This window comes from Eptatretus burgeri, chromosome 8 (genome assembly GCF_056783735.1).
Source record: "Eptatretus burgeri isolate ZD-2024b chromosome 8, Ebu_testis_v1, whole genome shotgun sequence".
Classification (NCBI taxonomy): domain Eukaryota; kingdom Metazoa; phylum Chordata; class Myxini; order Myxiniformes; family Myxinidae; genus Eptatretus; species Eptatretus burgeri.
The window spans coordinates 79,128,337-79,147,134 of record NC_140968.1 but is presented as its reverse complement, the minus strand read 5'-3'; the positions used below and the strand labels follow the sequence as shown (position 1 = coordinate 79,147,134).

General features: G+C 43.7%; 1 protein-coding gene across 3 annotated transcripts in view; it reads left to right on the top strand.

Moving 5' to 3' along the window:
• LOC147022129 (semaphorin-5A-like) overlaps positions 1-18,798 on the top strand; it is a 140,599-nt gene that overhangs the window by 69,663 nt on the left and 52,138 nt on the right. For all 3 annotated transcript variants that reach the window (XM_085892733.1, XM_085892734.1, XM_085892735.1), the window contains 2 exons: positions 14,551-14,613; positions 15,897-15,995. In XM_085892733.1, coding sequence (XP_085748859.1) covers positions 14,551-14,613; positions 15,897-15,995 — 162 coding nt within the window. The remainder of the gene's footprint in view (positions 1-14,550; positions 14,614-15,896; positions 15,996-18,798) is intronic.

Below are 18,798 nucleotides of genomic sequence, written 5' to 3'. Positions count from 1 at the left end.
ATTTTTTATTATTATTATTTTTTTAACCAGTTCTTTTGTTTTGGCTTGTCGAATTGCTACGGTGAACGTAGAAATGAAAAAAGTTATAACTCCACGCTATAATTCCACGGCGACCCCTATGGCCTGTAAAATATAGCCAAACGGTGTAGGGCCACCCTGAGGCCACCGCAGAAACTCTGTCAATTCAGAGGTCGTACGGCCGTTCACCTGTCGATGATGCATGCCAAATTTCATAACCCTACGTGGGATAATGGCTTTCGGAATTGATTTCGCGTGAACAGTACCGATTTTGAAGGTTTTTCGGCTGTTGCTAGGGAACCAAAGCGTCCTGAGCAACCATCACAATTTTCAAAGCACTTGGTCATAAGATGTACCTACCACCCGAGTTTGGTCAAAATCGGCCCACGTTTACTCCCAATTATGCTGATGACAAACTAACAAACATCCAAACAAACAGACAGAATTACTGACAATAAGGGTCACTTAGGCCTAGGTCACATTTGCTCTACGGCGAGGATACGGCGGCCGTACGCCCTCTGAATTGACAGAAGCGTGTGGCGGCCGCAGAGAAACTGAGGTGGCCTCAGCGTGGCATTGGATATATTTACAGGCCGTCGGGGCGCCGTGGAATTATAGCATGGAGTTATAACTTTTTTTTCATTTCTACGTTCGCCGTAGCAATTCGACAAGCCGAGCTATGACTTAGAAATGTTCCACATCGACCTACGTAGGGCGTACGGTGGGCTTGCGTTATTCGTGTGGCTGCCGTAAGCTCTTCTCAATGAAAAATGAATTTTCCCAACCCCCAAAAAAATGACGGCGGCCGCACTATTTCCACGGTCGCCGTACGGTGGCCTTGCGGTCTGTGTGACTACCTGCGGGCAACGCATGGTCGACGCACGGTTCCCCTACGCCCGCCATGCACCTACGTAGGCCTCCGTGGCAGTCTGCATCGACCGTGCGTCCACCGTGCGCTACCGCTAGAGATCGGAGTATAGGTGTTTGCCTATACCGTGGTGCCCCAGAATCCTAATTTAATTCGTTCCAGGAGGCTGTTCGGATTGCAAAAAGTTCGGATTCCAAAAATATTTTCCCAATAAGAAATAATGGAGTGAATTAATCCGTTCGTGGACCCAAAGAAAACCCACTTTCAAGACACTTTAAACTGAAATTCCCCATGTTTAAGGTAAAATAAGATGAGTAAATGACCTTCAGTGGCGGTGTATTGTATGTAAACTGGTACAATCACCAATTCAAAGGTCCACACAGGCTCGAGCTCTGGCCTGGGTTCCGATCGCTCGCGCACTCTGCGAGAGCGCTGCCCCCAGGGCAGCTCATCAAACATGATGCCCACAGAACCACAATCACTTTCATCAAACGCATCAGGCTGAGGTAATCATGGATATTCCAAATTACAACTGGTTTTGCTGTGAAATTCAATCCTTGCCCAACAAGTCCGTCACACCACTGATTGGATTGCTTTTTTTTGTTTTCAATTAAAACACAAGATGATTAAAAAAAACAAACATCACAAATGAAGGTGAAAACATGAGGTAAGGCCTGTGACATTTGGCTCGGCAGCCGGAGGGTCTACAAAATGTACGGGCACTAGCGATTATAAAGCGGCCGCAGTATTTCCACGGTCACACAATGTAGCAGTCACATATGTTTTTAGCAGCGTCTCGCGTAGCAAACGCTGCTCATCGAGAGCTCGGCGTTGTTGTTGTTGTTCTTCTTCTTGTGAAGACAAAACCTTAATCTCTCGGACTTGGCTCTTGTATATACAAAATCCGGATCGCCTTAAAGACTGAGCACATGTATATATCCTCACATAGATGGTGCCTTTTGAGAGCGTCTATCATGAACTTTTAAATATATTCGGACATTTGCTTTAAAGTTTCGAAAAGTTGACGTTACTCTTTAAAGATTATTCCATTTATCGTATTGTAATTTCGTAAATACATTATACAATTTCGTAAATACACGATATACGTAAATACATTATGACGGGTTTCGCTATTGGCTTAATGAAGGCACGTGACGAAATATCGGAAGTTGTTGTCGTTTTTTTTTATTAGCCGACAAAACCTTTAGGTTTTGGACGCTGTTCTTGGACACATTTGTCCTTGTTATTTTTCGGGGAGCCGCACGGCGTATTTATAAATTGTGGAGACCGAAAACATGGGTGTGCCGTATGGTCTTTGATTTGATGTCGCACGGTGACCTTAGAGCGTTCCTGCGGCGGCCATAGAATTTTCAAGGCAGACGCAAGGTGCCCGCAAGGCGACCGCAGGGGGACCCTAAGCCGAACGTGCGGCCAGACGGACGGTAACGAATGGGTAAATTTTTTTATTATTATTTTTTTATTTTTACCAGTTCTTTTGTTTTGGCTTGTCGAATTTCTACGGCGAACATAGAAATGAAAAAAGTTATAACTCCGCGTTATAATTCCACGGCGACCTTACGACCTGTAAAATATAGCCATATGGCGTAGGGCCACCCTGAGGCCACCTCAGTTTCGCTGCGGCCGCCGCACGTTTCTGTCAATTCAGAGGGCATACGGCCGCCGTATCCTCACCGTAGAGCAAATGTGACTGAGGCCTAAAGTATCGATCGACACACGAGAGATGCTTTCACGAGGACTTCCACCGACGAACTGAATGAACAAAGTGTGAAGATGCGGCTCGAACAGGTGGGGGAGACGTGTGAACAAACATGAACGCCACGTTGTGTTCGGTTTTTTTTAAATGTATTAGGTTTTTAGGGCAAAATTTTCTCGAAAAAATTGTTCGGATTCCAATTTGTTCAAACATTGGGGCGTTCGGATTCTGGGGGCACTACGGTATATTCAGTTATATATATACTGGTATATTTTTATTTCAGTAAAAAAAAACTCGTATATATACCCACTCGTTACCGTCCGTCTGGCCGCATGTTCGCCTTAGGGCCCCCCTGCGGTCGCCTTGTATCTGCCTTGAAAATCCTATGGCTGCCGCAGTGACACCCTAAGGTCACCGTGTGACATCAAATCAAAGACCGTATGGCACCCCCACGTTTTCGGTCTCCACAATTTATAAATTCGCCGTGCGGCTCCCCAAAAAATAAAAACATATGTGACTGCTACATTGTGTGACCGTGGAAATACTGCGGCTGCCGTATAATTGCTAGTGGCCGCATATTTTGGAGACCCCACGGCCGCCGTGGCAAATGTGACCTCGGCCTTATTTCGGCGACCCAACAGACAGACAGACAGGCAGACAGACATAGAGATAGAGATAGAGACCATACTCTGTGCAGAGCATTGGTGCTGCTTAAGCAGTCTCCTTGGCTATTGGGTACAATCCTGGATGGGTCGTCACTCCGACACTGTGCCAGCATACTGGCACTCATTTTGCCGACCTCGGAAGGATGACAGGCCGAGTTATCCCCACCTGGTATTAATTCAATAATGAGCTGGATTTGAAGTCAGGACCCGAGGATCCATAGCCCGCCACCCTAACCATTGAGCCAACCAGGCATGGAACAAAAGGAACAGCAGAAAGAATGGGGGAAACACCAACAGTGGAACTGAAGGACAAAAATAGAGGGAGAGTTGGACAAAAAATGGGCGAGGGGGGCAAATGGGGCAGGAAAGGATGCATGAGATGTACAGAATGGAAACAAGCGAACTTTCAGGAAGGAAAACCTGGAAATTTGGAAGGTGGTGGGCTTGGCGTGGAAGGAGTGACTGGGTTAAGGAGGGTAGAAAAGATCATACAGGGAGACCACCGAAAATATTCCATATATATATATATATATATATATATATATATATATATATATATATATATATATATATATATATATATATATATATATATTTGTATACCATGTCAAGGCTCATGTAAGAGCGAACACACAGAACATATAACAAGGCAGAAGACAAGAGGGGTGGGAAAGAGAAGCGCAAAATAGTAGGGAACAGAGACAGTAAGAGATCTGTGGAAAGGAGAGGGATGGGTTGGGGTACATGGGGTAAACAAGATGGTACTACAGGGATTTTAAGGAAGGAAAATGGGGAGTTTGAAGGAGGTGAGTTTGGGGTGGATTAACGGGGGTAGAAAAGATCATGGTTTTGGATGGGGGAAGATATGAGATGGTGGTGAACAGCTGTTTTGAAGACCTGGAAGGAAGAGTGGGATTGTAGAAAGTGTGGGAGTTTGTTCTAAAGGTGGGGAAAAAGAGGAATGAAAGAGTGAAGGTGAGCAGTGATTCTTAATTTTGGTAGCTTCACCAGAAGGGGGTTTTTGGCAGACCTTGAGTGCCCTGCAAAAATATATAGGGGACAGATCACAGACAGAGCAGGGGAGCCAAGGCCATAGAGGAGACGGCAGAAGACAGAAAGACCACTGACCTGCCTGCAGTGAGAGAGTGAGAGATCCAAAGATTCAGTTTCATCGCGGGAGATGCCAATGATCATAAGAGCCTTGGTTTCCACAGTGTGAAGTCAAGCTAGTTGTGAGGCAGGAGCACCAGCCCAGAGGGGAGAGCAGTTCTCCATCAGACTGCAGATGAAAGCTTTGTATATGGTCAGGAGCTCTGGTGGGCCGAGGAAGGACTTTGGGCATTACGTAGGATGTGTGTGTGTGTGTGTGTGTGTGTGTGTGTGTGTGTGTGTGTGTGTGTGTGTGTGTGTGTGTGTGTGTGTGTGTGTGTGTGTGTGTGTGTGTGTGTGTGTGTGTGTGTGTGTGTGTGTGTGTATATATGTATATATATATATATATATATGTATATATATATATATATATATATATATATATATATATATATATATATATATATATATATATATATATATATATATATATATATATATATATATATATATATATATATACATATAATCACCACGCATGCATTAGCTCCATTATAGTAAGATATATAATATCCATGCACTTGTACATTGAAAAATAACATTTTCTTTGAAAACCTTGGCAAATCTTGTACCATTGCAAGTATGTCATTCGCAGGACTTTTTGAACTTCCCTTGTATAAGTGTGGGTATCATTTTAGTCATCTTGAGTGCATTGGTTTGAGCAGCTGGCAGCACTTTAGCTGTGCATCTCATTCTCATCCCTGGAAGCCAAATCACTGAGTCAGCAAGAATGTGCACAAGGTCAGGGTACTTTTATCCCATCCTCTTGCTCACATTATCGGTTCCATAAAAAAAAAACTACAGGTCATATCCATCAACATGACAAGTTTTGCCGCATGGGATTACTTGGAGCAGGTTGAAGGGGTTATGATTAACGGGACGGGCACGGAACAATTTTGCACCTTTAGATGTTTAATCCCGAATGTCCACAAAGCCTGTTTCATTTGGCAAAAATGAAACCACTTTGGCCCATGCCAGGTGACCGGGTCTACTCTTAAGCAAGTGCTTGCCATATTTTATGATCAGTATTTCTGTGCTATCCCATAATCCATATAGTAATTAAAACTAATCTGGTCGTTGCACCTGCACTTTGACGTCAGATGTAAGCCTTGTGAATGACTCCTGGCATTCTTGGACTTTATCCTAAATGTACTATTTACTCAAAACATGTGCATTGCACATGATATTATGTTCAAGTTTACATGGACTCACTTGTGTCCAGATGGTGACATCAGAGCTATGGTTCTCCATGACATGTGAAAAGACTTCACAATATTTGTAGTAGAAAGAGGAAACATCGGTACACATCAAGGCCATAATGAGCATGTTCGAAGTAACGATTTGAACCCATCAGCAGGGCTTTTTTTTGGTTGGAAACTATGTTGAGCTTTCGAGAATGAAGTCCAGGATGGCAGCTTTGGCAGAGCTTAGCGTTTGTACCCTGAGATTTGAACAACTCAGTTACACTTGCTCTCTGCCCATTTTGGATTCCTCTGCACAGTGTTTGTGTAAAGTGGGATTAGCTGCGATAATGCAGGGCCATTCGAGGGATTCCTTTGTGTGGACACCGGCTTCCCGGGCCTGGTTTTATCGCCGCTGCAGTTCGAGGAGGTATGGCTCCTCATTGCCAGTAGCTGGGAATGCAGCTCAGGACGCCGAATCTGCTTTTGTCAGTGATGTGGAAGAAAGAAAATGGACTCTTAAGCAAACCAAACACTTTGTGGGTACTCCTGCTAAGTTTGTACCAAGCACAAGCACTTTTCCGAGCAGGTGCCTTATCTGGGTGTGCCAGAAGCTCAAACCAGTGTTTTTGAATTCTTGGTGCTGTTCCATTATCTTTCTCCCCCTACTGTGATGAGAATTCCAAATAGCCTCCCTGCTCATCTCCCCAGTGTGGTGCGGCTGCTTGAGCTGCTGACAGAAGTTCCTGTCCACACCAGGCTTCGGCTCGGGATGAATGCCGACAAAGCCCACACCCAATGCTCCTCCTGACCTGGATGGCCATTTGCTCTTCATGTTTTAGTTTGTTTTGTTCAGCAGACCTCCAAACTCCCTTTATGGGATCTGCCATGACCACAGAATTAATCCCATAGGGCTTTTCCTTTTGAATGTATGTATTACTCACAAGCAGTTTTCAAATATATAATCAAAAAACATGTCTGTACGATTAACAGAGCTTTAAAGCCAGTATGGTTCATTCTTTCCATTCATTACAGTCTCCAACAAGCCTTATTGGCTCAAAACTCACTAATTTTATTTAGATTTCCTATTTCTCCCCCCCCCAAGTGGATAACATCCCTCTAGTCGAGTTTGACAAGGCAGAAGAAGAAGAGAAAGAAAGTGCTTTCCTCTATTGTTTAGATATTATGATGCAAGTATCTTCATCATATTCGTACTAAAATGAAAAGGGATTCATTATTTTTTTTTTTAATATTTTCATTAATTTAGCCTACAGAACATAACTGGCTTAACAAAGGATATCACAAACTCGACAAACATTCAAAAGGGGATACAATACAACTACACTGGGTTACAAAATGGTGAGTGTCCACTTGGGTTCTGGGAGGTCGGCAGTTCGAAGCCGACCCCGGCCGAGTTAACCGAAGACTTTAAAAATGGTATGTGCTGCTTCCTTGCTTGACGCTCAGCATGTGCAAAGGATAGAGCATGGACAAACCACCATAGGTTGGCAACCATTCTGCAGGCTTGATGGGCCAAATGGCCTCCCCTGTGTTGAAGTTTCTTGCAAGGAAAATATTACTAACTAGCAGGGATACCCGTGCTCCGCACGGGATACCCATGCTCCGCACAGGAATCCCGTGGATGACGGTGGGTCTGAAGGAGTATATGTCACAGTTAATTGTAAAGTTGTAGAGGCTGCCACACATACACTGACACACACACACACACACACACACACACACACACACACACACACATACACTGACACACACACACACACACACACACACACGCACACACACACGCACACGCACACACTGATGCACACACACGCTGACGCACACACAAACACACGCACACACACTGACGCGCACACACACACACGCACACGCACACACACACACACTGACGCACACACACACTGACGTACACACATGGATACACACACACACACACACACACACACACACACACACACACACACACACACACACACACACACACACTGACGCACACACATAGACACACACACACACACACACACACACACACACACACACATACACGCATACACACACACACTTTTAATAGTGTGAATACAATATTCACAACATAGAAATGGAACCCGATCGTGCTTATACACCGCACAGCGTTTAATAGCGAATGTAGTGAGCTTCATACTCAACGCGTGCACATGAGAGAATAGTAAACAACAACAACAACAACAACAACACAATACTCTGGCAATTTGGAATCCGTGTCGTCGGCTATGACCCTTTTGCTTCCGGTTTTTTGTCATGGGGAATGATGCGTCCCTGGAGATAAAGGCATCGTCGGAGACATGAAAGACCCAAATATAAGACATGGTGTATATTTACCCCACTGATTTTAATAAAGATAACTCCCGCATCATCAAAAAATAATTTTTAATCGTGATTTGCATTATTTGATCACTGCTCCCGAATCCAGGCCGAAGTGACATAAAAACGTTATACAGTAACAATAAAAATGTTTTATATAACCATGGTTATAACAATAATCAACAAAGAAAATGTAAATAAAATATGACTTACAGATGATTATTATATCATTATACGGTATAATATACATACGGTCATTTTTACAAGTGTGTCGAATGCATAAGTCATAATTCGGAAACCGGGAAGTCGGAAGTCATTGTCTTCAATTGACTGTCGTATTAATTTCTCATTCTCTAGCAAATTCCGTTGGTCCCATGTCAATCGGCTGAACTTGAAAAATTAACGTTACGCAATCAGGTGATGACGTCATAATTCGGAAACCGGGAAGTCGGAAGTCATTGTCTTCAATTGACTGCAGCATTATTTTTTTCATTCTATTGCAAATGGCGTTGGCCCCATGTCAATCGGCTGAACTTGAAAAATTAAAATGACAAAATCAGGTGATGACATCATAATTCGGAAACCGGAAGTACAATTCTTTTACATTGGGACACTCCCGGGTACATGTTCTGTCAGCATGTGAAGTTTGGTGAGGATCAGTCCAGTACTTTTCGCGTGCATAGGTCACAGACAAACACACACACAGACACACAGACAGACACACTTTCAACTTTATATATATATATATATGGAATAGGCAAAGCCTAGAAGCGAACGTAGAATTCTTCTTACATTCGCTTCTGACTTTACCTATTACCTCAACATTACCTTCACAACAACAACTACACCGTTCAGAACAGGATCTCATCTGAAAAAATAAATACGACGTCAACATTACCTTCACAACAACAACTATACCGCCGAGAACAGCATCTCATCTGAAAAAAAATATTACCTCAACATTACCTTCACAACCACAACTACACCGCCTAGAACAGTATCTCATCTAAAAAAAAAAAAAATCCTCAACATTACCTTCACAACGCCAACTACACCGTCTAGAACAGGATCTCATCTGAAAAAAAATCCTCAACATTACCTTCACAACCACAACTACACCGCCTAGAACAGTATCTCATCTAAAAAAAAAAAAATCCTCAACATTACCTTCACAACCACAACTACACCGCCTAGAACAGTATCTCATCTAAAAAAAAAAAAAAATCCTCAACATTACCTTCACAACGCCAACTACACCGTCTAGAACAGGATCTCATCTGAAAAAAAATCCTCAACATTACCTTCACAACAACAACTACACCGCCTAGAACAGGATCTCATCTAAAAAAAAAATTACCTCAACATGACCTTCACAACAACAACTACACCGCCTAGAACAGGATCTCATTTAAAAAAAAAAAATACAAGAAGTGAACCTAGAATTTTTCTTACATTCGCTTCCGACTTTACCTCTAACTTGTTCCCAACTGTATACGCAATTTCCGGTTACTTCGGCCTGGATTCGGGATCAGCGATCAAATAATGTAAATCACGATTAAAAATTATTTTTTGATGATGCGGGAGATATCTTTATTAAAATCAGTGGAGGAAATATACACCATGTCTGATATTATTCGGGTCTTTCACGTCTCCGACGATGCCTTTATCTCCCGGCATGCATCATTCCCCATGACAAAAACTGGAAACAAAAAAAAAACAGAAGCAAATGGGTCATAGCCAACGACATGGATTCCAAATTGCCAGGGAATTGTGTTGTTGTTGTTGTTGTTGTTGTTTCCTATTCTCTCATGTGCACGCGTTAAGTAATATTCACAAGATAGAAATAAAACCCAATCGTGTTTATACACCGCACAGCGTTTAAAAAAACCGGAAGCAAAAGGTCATAGCCAACGACACAGATTCCAAATTGCCAGGGTATTGTGTTGTTGTTGTTGTTGTTTCCGTTTCCGTTTCCGTTTCCGTTTCCTATTCTCTCATGTGCACGTGTTAAGTATGAAGCTCACTACGTTCGCTATTATTATTATTATTATTATTATTATTATTATTATTATTATTATTATTCAAAATGTATCATACTCTTGAGTAGCATTCTTTGCTCAACTCCCGATACGAGGCTCTGATTTTATTGTTGATACAAAGTCGAGGTTCATGGAAGATCAATCCTTCAATTTTGAGAATTAACTCCTTGTCTGCATGCTTCACCACAGGATGCTCTTCATAATTCCCCTTGCTCCTCCTCACACAGCCTGCTCTTCATCCTGTAGCATGCTTCAGGCTCTTCATCATGCATTGTGCTCCTCGTCCTTCGGCAAGCTCTTCATCACACTCTTCATGCAGCGCATTCGAACATAACCACATTCTTGTTACAGTGCACGAACCTCGTCATGAAGCAGCTGAGTCTATGGACCTATCACTTTGCTATCGAAAACTGGTCGGTGGTGTCTTCTGTCTTCTTTTGTTTCCTTTCTTGTCTTGCACCTTTTGCCCTCTCCGTGATTTGTCCCCTCCCCACCTGTCTCAGGTATCTGCAGGGCACACACGGTCCACCATCAACATCCTTTTGGTGAAATTCCCAAAATCCAGGATCACTCTTCACCTCCACTCATTCGTTCCTCTTTTTTTTCCACACCTGGGGAATCAACTTCCATGTCCTCTTCAATATCATTCTTTCCTCCAGGTCTTCAAGACAGCTGTTCACCACCATCTCAAATCGTCCCCAATCCAAAAAATAATCTTTTCTACACCCCTTAACCCTCCCACCCCCCCAAAAAGTTTGTATTTTTGTATCCATCTCATACAACCCTTGCATTCTCCCCTACCCCTCATCCTCTTACCCACGCATTCCTTATTGTCCATCTCCGTTTATTTTCTCCCTCAGACCTGTTGGCGTGTTCCCACCTTCTCTTTGTGATGTTCCTTTTGTCCTGATCAGCTCTTTGTTCAAGCTCTTCCACGAGCCTTGATTCTGTTTACACACACACAAAAAAAATCACATTCACAAAAAAAACTTCACACTTTTCACAAGCATACAAATTCACAAAGCAGGTGTTGGTCCACACAACATACACTACTACTCCATGGAGCATACACTACTACTCCATGGAACATACATTACTACTCCATGGAGCATACACTACTACTCCATGGAACATACACCACTACTCCATGGAGCATACATTACTACTCCATGGAACATACACTACTACTCCATGGAACATACACTACTACTCCATGGAGCATACACTACTACTCCATGGAACATACACTACTACTCCATGGAACATACACTACTACTCCATGGAACATACATTACTACTCCATGGAGCATACACTACTACTCCATGGAACATACACCACTACTCCATGGAGCATACATTACTACTCCATGGAACATACACTACTACTCCATGGAACATACACTACTACTCCATGGAACATACACTACTACTCCATGGAACATACACTACTACTCCATGGAACATACACTACTACTCCATGGAACATACACTACTACTCCATGGAGCATACACTACTACTCCATGGAACATACACTACTACTCCATGGAACATACACTACGACTCCATGGAACATACACTACTACTCCATGGAACATACACTACTACTCCACACAGTACTTGTCCGTGTTGTGCCCAGCTTGCATTACTTTAGGCATAATCCCACGAGAGCATGAGGTCTCTTTGAGAGTCCTGCCCCGGCATTCCCAGCGTGTGCAAAGCACCTCTTCCCAACTTGGGTTGCAGTTTGAGCTTGCCCAGGCGTATTGCCTGTAGAGTGCTGATTGCAGGGATGCCCACACCTTCTGCTAACCCGACCTCATTTTAACTCCAACGTGCAGTTAAACGCACACGCGCGTCGACCATCACTGTCCACACTGTCATTACAGGATTTGTCACTGCTTTGATTCAAGTGAGTATCCGTGGGTTCTTAGACATCCGTGAGTTCAAATACCATGTTCTCCATCACGGGGGACATTTTGATGCATTCACGCTGCCCCTCTCGAGAGGGAGCGATCCCATGAGGAACAGGCCTTGTCCACCGACTGCAGCTGTTTCTCCATCAACGAATTTTGTTTTCCGTTCCCATTACTGATTCATTTTCAGATTTCAAGTCCAAATGACAACTTTGTGAAAGTCTACAAACATTTTTGCATAAATCAACAAAACACCGAGCAGCAGCAACACCCATCAGTCCTGTACTTTGGGACGATTATGTAGGCTCTCCAACCTCAACTGAACGTGGTGACAACGAGCTGGGTTTTTTGTTGTTTGATTAGTTTTGCACGGAGGGAAATGAAAAAGGATTTTTTTTTTCGGCAAGGATCTTCATCACTTTATGCATTGTGACGAAACCATATCATTCGCCCGGTTCAAACGTAACTCCTCATGTCTAACATGAACATTGCGAGTTCCAGAGTGAAACAAATTCACCGATGTGGGCAGGGAGAGTTCTAGGTCTGCACTCAGTAAAAATTCTCCTATTGTTGCATTTATTTATCCATCTGGTCTAGTTAGAACATCTTCGGCATTGGACGTCATCATCATCATCATCATGATCATCATCGTCGTCATCATGTTACGCCATGTCCCATAGTGCGTGGTTCGTGGCTCATGGAGCGGATGTTTGAGTGGCCTGGTTTTTTTTTTTTGGTTTTTTTTTTTAAACTACCTGGCAGGGCCTGACGTTCGACTGGAGCTGATTCGGGCATGAACTTGGAATTTCGCCAGAGGACCGGTGATATCTCGCCTGTACTCTTCGTCGGGAAATGCCATGGGATCTTTAATGTCCACGAGCAATCCGATAGCAGATGAGAGCGGGGCAGGTTATAGTCGGGTCAGTAAACAAACCCAGACTGAACGGCTCAAAGCTACCTCTCGACTATCTTGTTGTCAGACGTCGAAAATATACAGCTGACCACATTTAAAAAATCTTTCTGTGGGTTAGCTACAGCTGAAGGATGGGCATACATTTGACTGTTTGAACTGAACCAACCTTTTGGTTCCTATAGAGGGAATAAGTATTTTGTTGATAGGCGGAGGGTAAGTGTATCAGTATTTGAATGAAAGGTTCTGAGATGTAGAAATTAAAAGGAGCTCAATCATATGGATGTGGTGCCAGTTCTGGGGTGGTTTGGGAAGTCCATCCATTGGGACCATACTCCGTACAGAGCGTTGGTGCTGCCTAAGCAGTCTCCTTGGCTATTGGGCACAATCCTAGACGGGTTGCCTCTCTGACACGGGACACCAGCAAGCTGGTACTCATTTTGCCAACCTCGGAAGGATGACAGGCTGGTTTGGGAAGGATGGTGCGGTTTGTGGGACGGGGAGGGAGAGGGGGGAGAGGGGATAAAGTGTGGAGGTGTTGTTCCATGTTCATGCCCTCAGGTGCAGAACGTTTTGGGTGTCCATGTGCTGTAACTTGTCTGACGAGCACAAATCACTTTGAAATACAAGCCTGGCCAGGTTATTAAGGTGTTTTTAAATCCTTCTGCCATTGTTTATGTTGTTTCATTTCCATAGGAAGAATATGCCCAGCTGGCCAGTATTGGAGGAACTTTGTGCTCTTGACATGCCATATTGGTAGTTTTAACAAACACAGGACCTCATTAAAAACTCCACCGATGAGTATGGGTGTCGTTTGGGGTTTTTCAGGTGTACAATTTGTGGCAAGGCATATTTGTGGTATGTGCAGTTAACTTACTGGCTATTCATTCAATTCGAGGCCTATCGGAGAAAATTTTCCCCTTTCATGTTTTTTACAAATAATATGCAAAAGAGATGGAAGGAAGAAGTGATTGAGCGATTGAGACTGAAGAAGATGATGATGTTGTTGTTGATGATGACGATGATGATGATGAAGGTGAAGGAGAAGATTGATTTGTTCCTCTTCGATGCTGACAAATCCAGTGGACTCTTCAACTTATATGGAATGTTGTGGCTGACACTGGCGTCCGCACACAGGAATGCTAAAGCCCCTGTGGCTGTGGCTGTCCCAACTGAACCCGTGGCACACCTCCCCTGCATGGCGGCACGCGTCCCATGCTTAGTTCTCGATTGGTATGTCGGCATGTGCACTGGAGCTTCTGGGATTAGGCCTATGTGGGTGTGCATTATGTAAGGATGTCCATCAGCAAGAGATAGGTCAACTAGGTATCAGGCATCAAGAGTTCACTGTTGTTGCAGGGATTGGAGAGATAAGACAGAGTAAGCTCAAAACGGCACACTTTTTGTGCAGGTGTTACTGGGCGAGTCCTTCCTTTTACCGACATTTCAGGCATGAACCCTTCATCAGAGCAAAATGTTTTGCTCCGACGAAGGGTTAACACCCGAAATGTCAGCTTCTCCTGCTTCCCACGGCTGTTAGCATACGGCAATCAACATCCTGTTGATTTTATCCATTGTTCTTCCTGTCCTCTTACTGAACCGAAGCCAAATTTGGTAATGATGAGGGATTTGAGGGTATAAAATGTGAAAAGGTTATTATTTTCCATCAATTTTATTTCTATAATGATGAGAATGTTGAATTTTGCTTCATGGCAATGCTTTGTGGTACAGGTCACGGAATGGGGCTGTGATAATGCGACACAGACTTCCTGTTACAGCAAAGGCAAGAATGAGGTACGTGTACCATCATGTGCCGGCTCCCACACAGCCGTCACTTTGTTTTCCATTTTTTTTTCTTCCAAACTTTGTTTTCCATTCTCCTCTGTGACATGCTCAAAGGAAACCCATTCCCATCCATTTTCACACTGTTGCCATGGTTATGTGGCAGTTGCTGCAGAAGGTCTTGACAAATTTTGCAAATGTGAAGGATGGCCTGTTCCATTGGGTGTTGTGCTGTGTTTGCAAAATAATGTTGTTATACCTTCCATTCAATTGGGACTATACTCTGTGCAGAGCGTCAGTGCTGCCAAAGCAGTCTCCTGGACTATTGGGCACAATCCTGGACAGGTCGACCTGTCATCCTTCCAAGGTGGGCAAAATGAGTGCCAGCATGCTGGTATACCGTGTCGGAGTGGTGACCCGTCCAGGATTGTGCCCAACAGCCAAGGAGACTGCTTCAGCATCACCAACGCTCTGCACATAGTATGGTCCCAATCTCCTCTCCTGGACGGGTTGCCACTCCGACATAGGATACTTGAATGGCTCAATCATCCCAGCAAGCTGATACTCATTTTGCAAACCTCAGAAGGATGACAGGCTGAGTCAACCCCTCCTAGTATTAATTCAACAGCTGAGTAAGATTTGAACTCAGGATCCAACGATCCCAAGTCCACCACCCTAACCATTAAGCCAACACCAGGCATTTATCATCCCGACGCTGCCAATTTGAACCAATTATTTTACACCAGGAGTTAATGTATGAAATACCAACTCCATCAAAATCAGCAACGAGTGGACATAGTCATTGTTAGGGTGAAAAGTCCTTTTGTTGATTTTGTTGTTTTGGTATCGCTATAAACCTGGAGCTGATTTCCCGCCCAATGCCGTGGATGGTTAAGGAACATCTACACATTGGATGTTCAAACATCTCAAAGATTTTGACTCCACATCTTCTTCGTCATACATTCTTCCCTTGAATTTCTCTCCTCATCATTTTCTCACTCTTTTTCCTGCTTTTTATTTTTTTACTTCTCTCAATCCCCCAAACTCTCCCTGAGTACGCAATTTACGTAGATGGTCCGAAGCAGAACCATTGGGGCTGTGGCTCTTGTGAAAGGTTCTCGATACTCGGTTTAAAAAGTCGTGGCGTATTATTTAATGTGGATGTCTGCGTTTAAATTCAAATGGCATTGTGATGGATGACACGTAGTAAGTAGGGAAACCCAATGTGTGCATTGATGTTTGAATGGTACAGTACTTGTTGGATTCCTGACTTGTTGACATTGCCATGTTGACAGGTCGATTGCCACAACTACATTAGAGTCCTTCTCCTGCGTGAAAACCACGTGTTTGCATGTGGAACGAACGCCTTCACACCTGTCTGCACCACTCGTCAGGTGTGCCTCCACACTATGCACTTAAATATGCCTTTATTAACCACAACACTTACCTTGCACTACTCAGAAGAGTTCAATCCTTTAACGTACCATGTATATTTATTTCCGCTTTTCAAGCAATGCGTGGGTCAGTCCTCAGCATAAAATGGTATCATGTCCATCAGTGCACCCTCCTCCCTTCCTCACCCCCATACACACACACACACACACACACACACACACACACACACACACTCACACCAAAGACAACAAAAATAACAGGAGTATCATCAATGGTCACTGACGATGTAATTGGTGTCTCTATTGCCAAAATCCCTGATTGCTTTCAAATGATTTTGGCCTTCATGGAAGTTGATCAACACTTGAAAATCAGGCTGTGATGACCCTCTTGCAGAAACGATATAAAGTCACAGCTTGTTATGAATAATTTTAATGGAGTTATTTATTTATGTTTTTGTTATGCACAAATGACTTTACCTTCACATCATAGATGTGGTCATTGATGGAATGTGATCGCTGCCGTCAGGACCCATGGGCGTCGATGGGTGGGGGACGGGTGGAGAGGGGGGCATGTCCCCTCCACTTTTTTGATGAGGGGGGATTACCCCCCTCCCCCGCCCCCTACCTTTTTGCTTGAATATAACACAAAATGCATTGCTCTGTACAATCCACACAGGCTCGGATGCAGGATATTCCCCAAATCATCGAATGATGTATAAATCAATGTTAACTTTCCCCAAATAAGTTGTTTCATCCATTAAAGGAAGACTGTGCTGGTGGGCAGTCCATTATTTGATGAGAGACCGGTGTATGCTTGTGCACATTCTGGATTCCATTAGTTGGAGTAAGCACATGAACTGTGTGGTGCGGTGCGCATGCACTGAAAATGTGTCACTTACGAGTGAGTGCTGCGAGTGTCGTCGCTTCAAGTGCTCTTCTGAAGGAGCCTCTTTTCTCACCCATATCGGAATTTTCATGGAAGAAAAGTTTATTTCTGCACTGTTGCAACGGAGATGAATGTGTAATTGGAGTACCAATGGTCCTCATTGGCCACGGTCCACATCCGGACTGCAGGCATCTTCAGTCTGGACCGCAAGCTGAACCGAATCCCCTGTGAAAAAGCCTCTGGTGTCTATCCATTCAGATTATCTATAAATTCTGGAAGGGGTTAATGCAGGAGGTGATTAACCTTTACATTTATCCCTATTTAGCAATGAAAGGAGGCCATTCGGCTCATCATCATATCTGTGCTATACCAACACCGTCCTTCATAGCTTGGTCGAGCTCGCCCCGGAATCATCCTCGTAGCCCGGCGACGCTGATCCCTCTCTATGACAACAATGTCCTTATTCAGATGTGTTGACCAAAAGTGCGTACAATATTGTGGATGGAGCCCTCATTAAATTCCTGTAGTACAGTGTTGAAAATACCTCTTTTGATTAATTTGTCCCCCTAGAAATCCAACCTAAAACCCTGTCTCCTTTACCTGTAGCTACCTGTTATTATCCTGTCTGCTTACCCCCCCTTCTCCACCCAATATCAATTACCATCCCATAGCCTTCTCCTGTGAGACATGCCCCAAGATTGCCCTTTGCATCATGTGATCTCTATTGTCTTTATTCTTACCCATCTCCCGCACCTTACATTTATTTATGTTAAACTCCATGTGCCAATCTTTTACCCAAATCTATGACAATATCTTGACTTTCCTGAATCTGATCACCCCCCCCCCCTCTCTCTACTATCTGCCTTACCTCCAAGCTTTGTATCAAATTTGGAAAACTTACTCTTATCCCCACTATCCAAATCATTGATGTAAATTATGAATAATAATGGTCCCAGTACTGACCCCTGAGGTATCCCAATGCTTGCATTCTCTTTCAACTGCCGATTGAACACCTCGGAGCACAGATTTACGATGTAGCGAGAAACGTGGCTGGGAAGTACAAAGGTTTTTAGCCAAAAGGAAAAGAAAATCCAACCGTTGGCCAGTTATGGCCACTGTGGAGCTCATATCACCAAACTCATCGCTTCCAAAGCCCTGAAAACTTCACCATTCATAAGAAACGCCCTCGATCACGTCCAGGAGCTTGGCAACCTCCAGAACAGCTCTGGGAAAATTAAAACACCTGCACTTGAATATTCACGCCGAAGATGCTGACAGTCCTCGCCCGACACGACTGAAGTCAATTTGCCCAACACGTTGGTTAACTCGTTCCCCTGCAGTTTAGTACCTTTCTTAGGAAACTATGACGTTGTACTGGATGTTTTCCAGGAAGCAACTGATGACTTTGGGACGTATACTGACTGCATCGCGAGCAAATGGCATTCACAGTTGCCTTCCATCAGGAAAATGTGCTCTTCAGTTGTTTGTATCATTCATTGTCTTGAACAATTAAACAAGACCTTCAGGATTCAGATGTAACCGTTTCTGGGATGTTTGCTGATTCAGAGATAACCGCACAGAATCTTAAATCTCTTCGTTGTGACCAGATGTTTAAGGAGGTCTTTGAAGCCGCATAGCAGAAACTCGAGCAATGCCAGCTTGGACTTGTGACTCTTCCACGTAAGTGCAAGCTTCCAAAGAGACTCAATGATGGAGCTACCCTGGAGTACACTGCCAATTCTGCACAGGAGTGATGCAGAGTTTATTTCTTCATGGTCAGTGACAGTGCATATGATGACTTGACAGAATATTTTACATCAACCGACCTCACGGAATATAAGGACGTGAACGCAATGCTACGTAACTGAGTCATTCCAGCCATAAATATTGCACAATTTTCCTGAACGTCCAGATTCC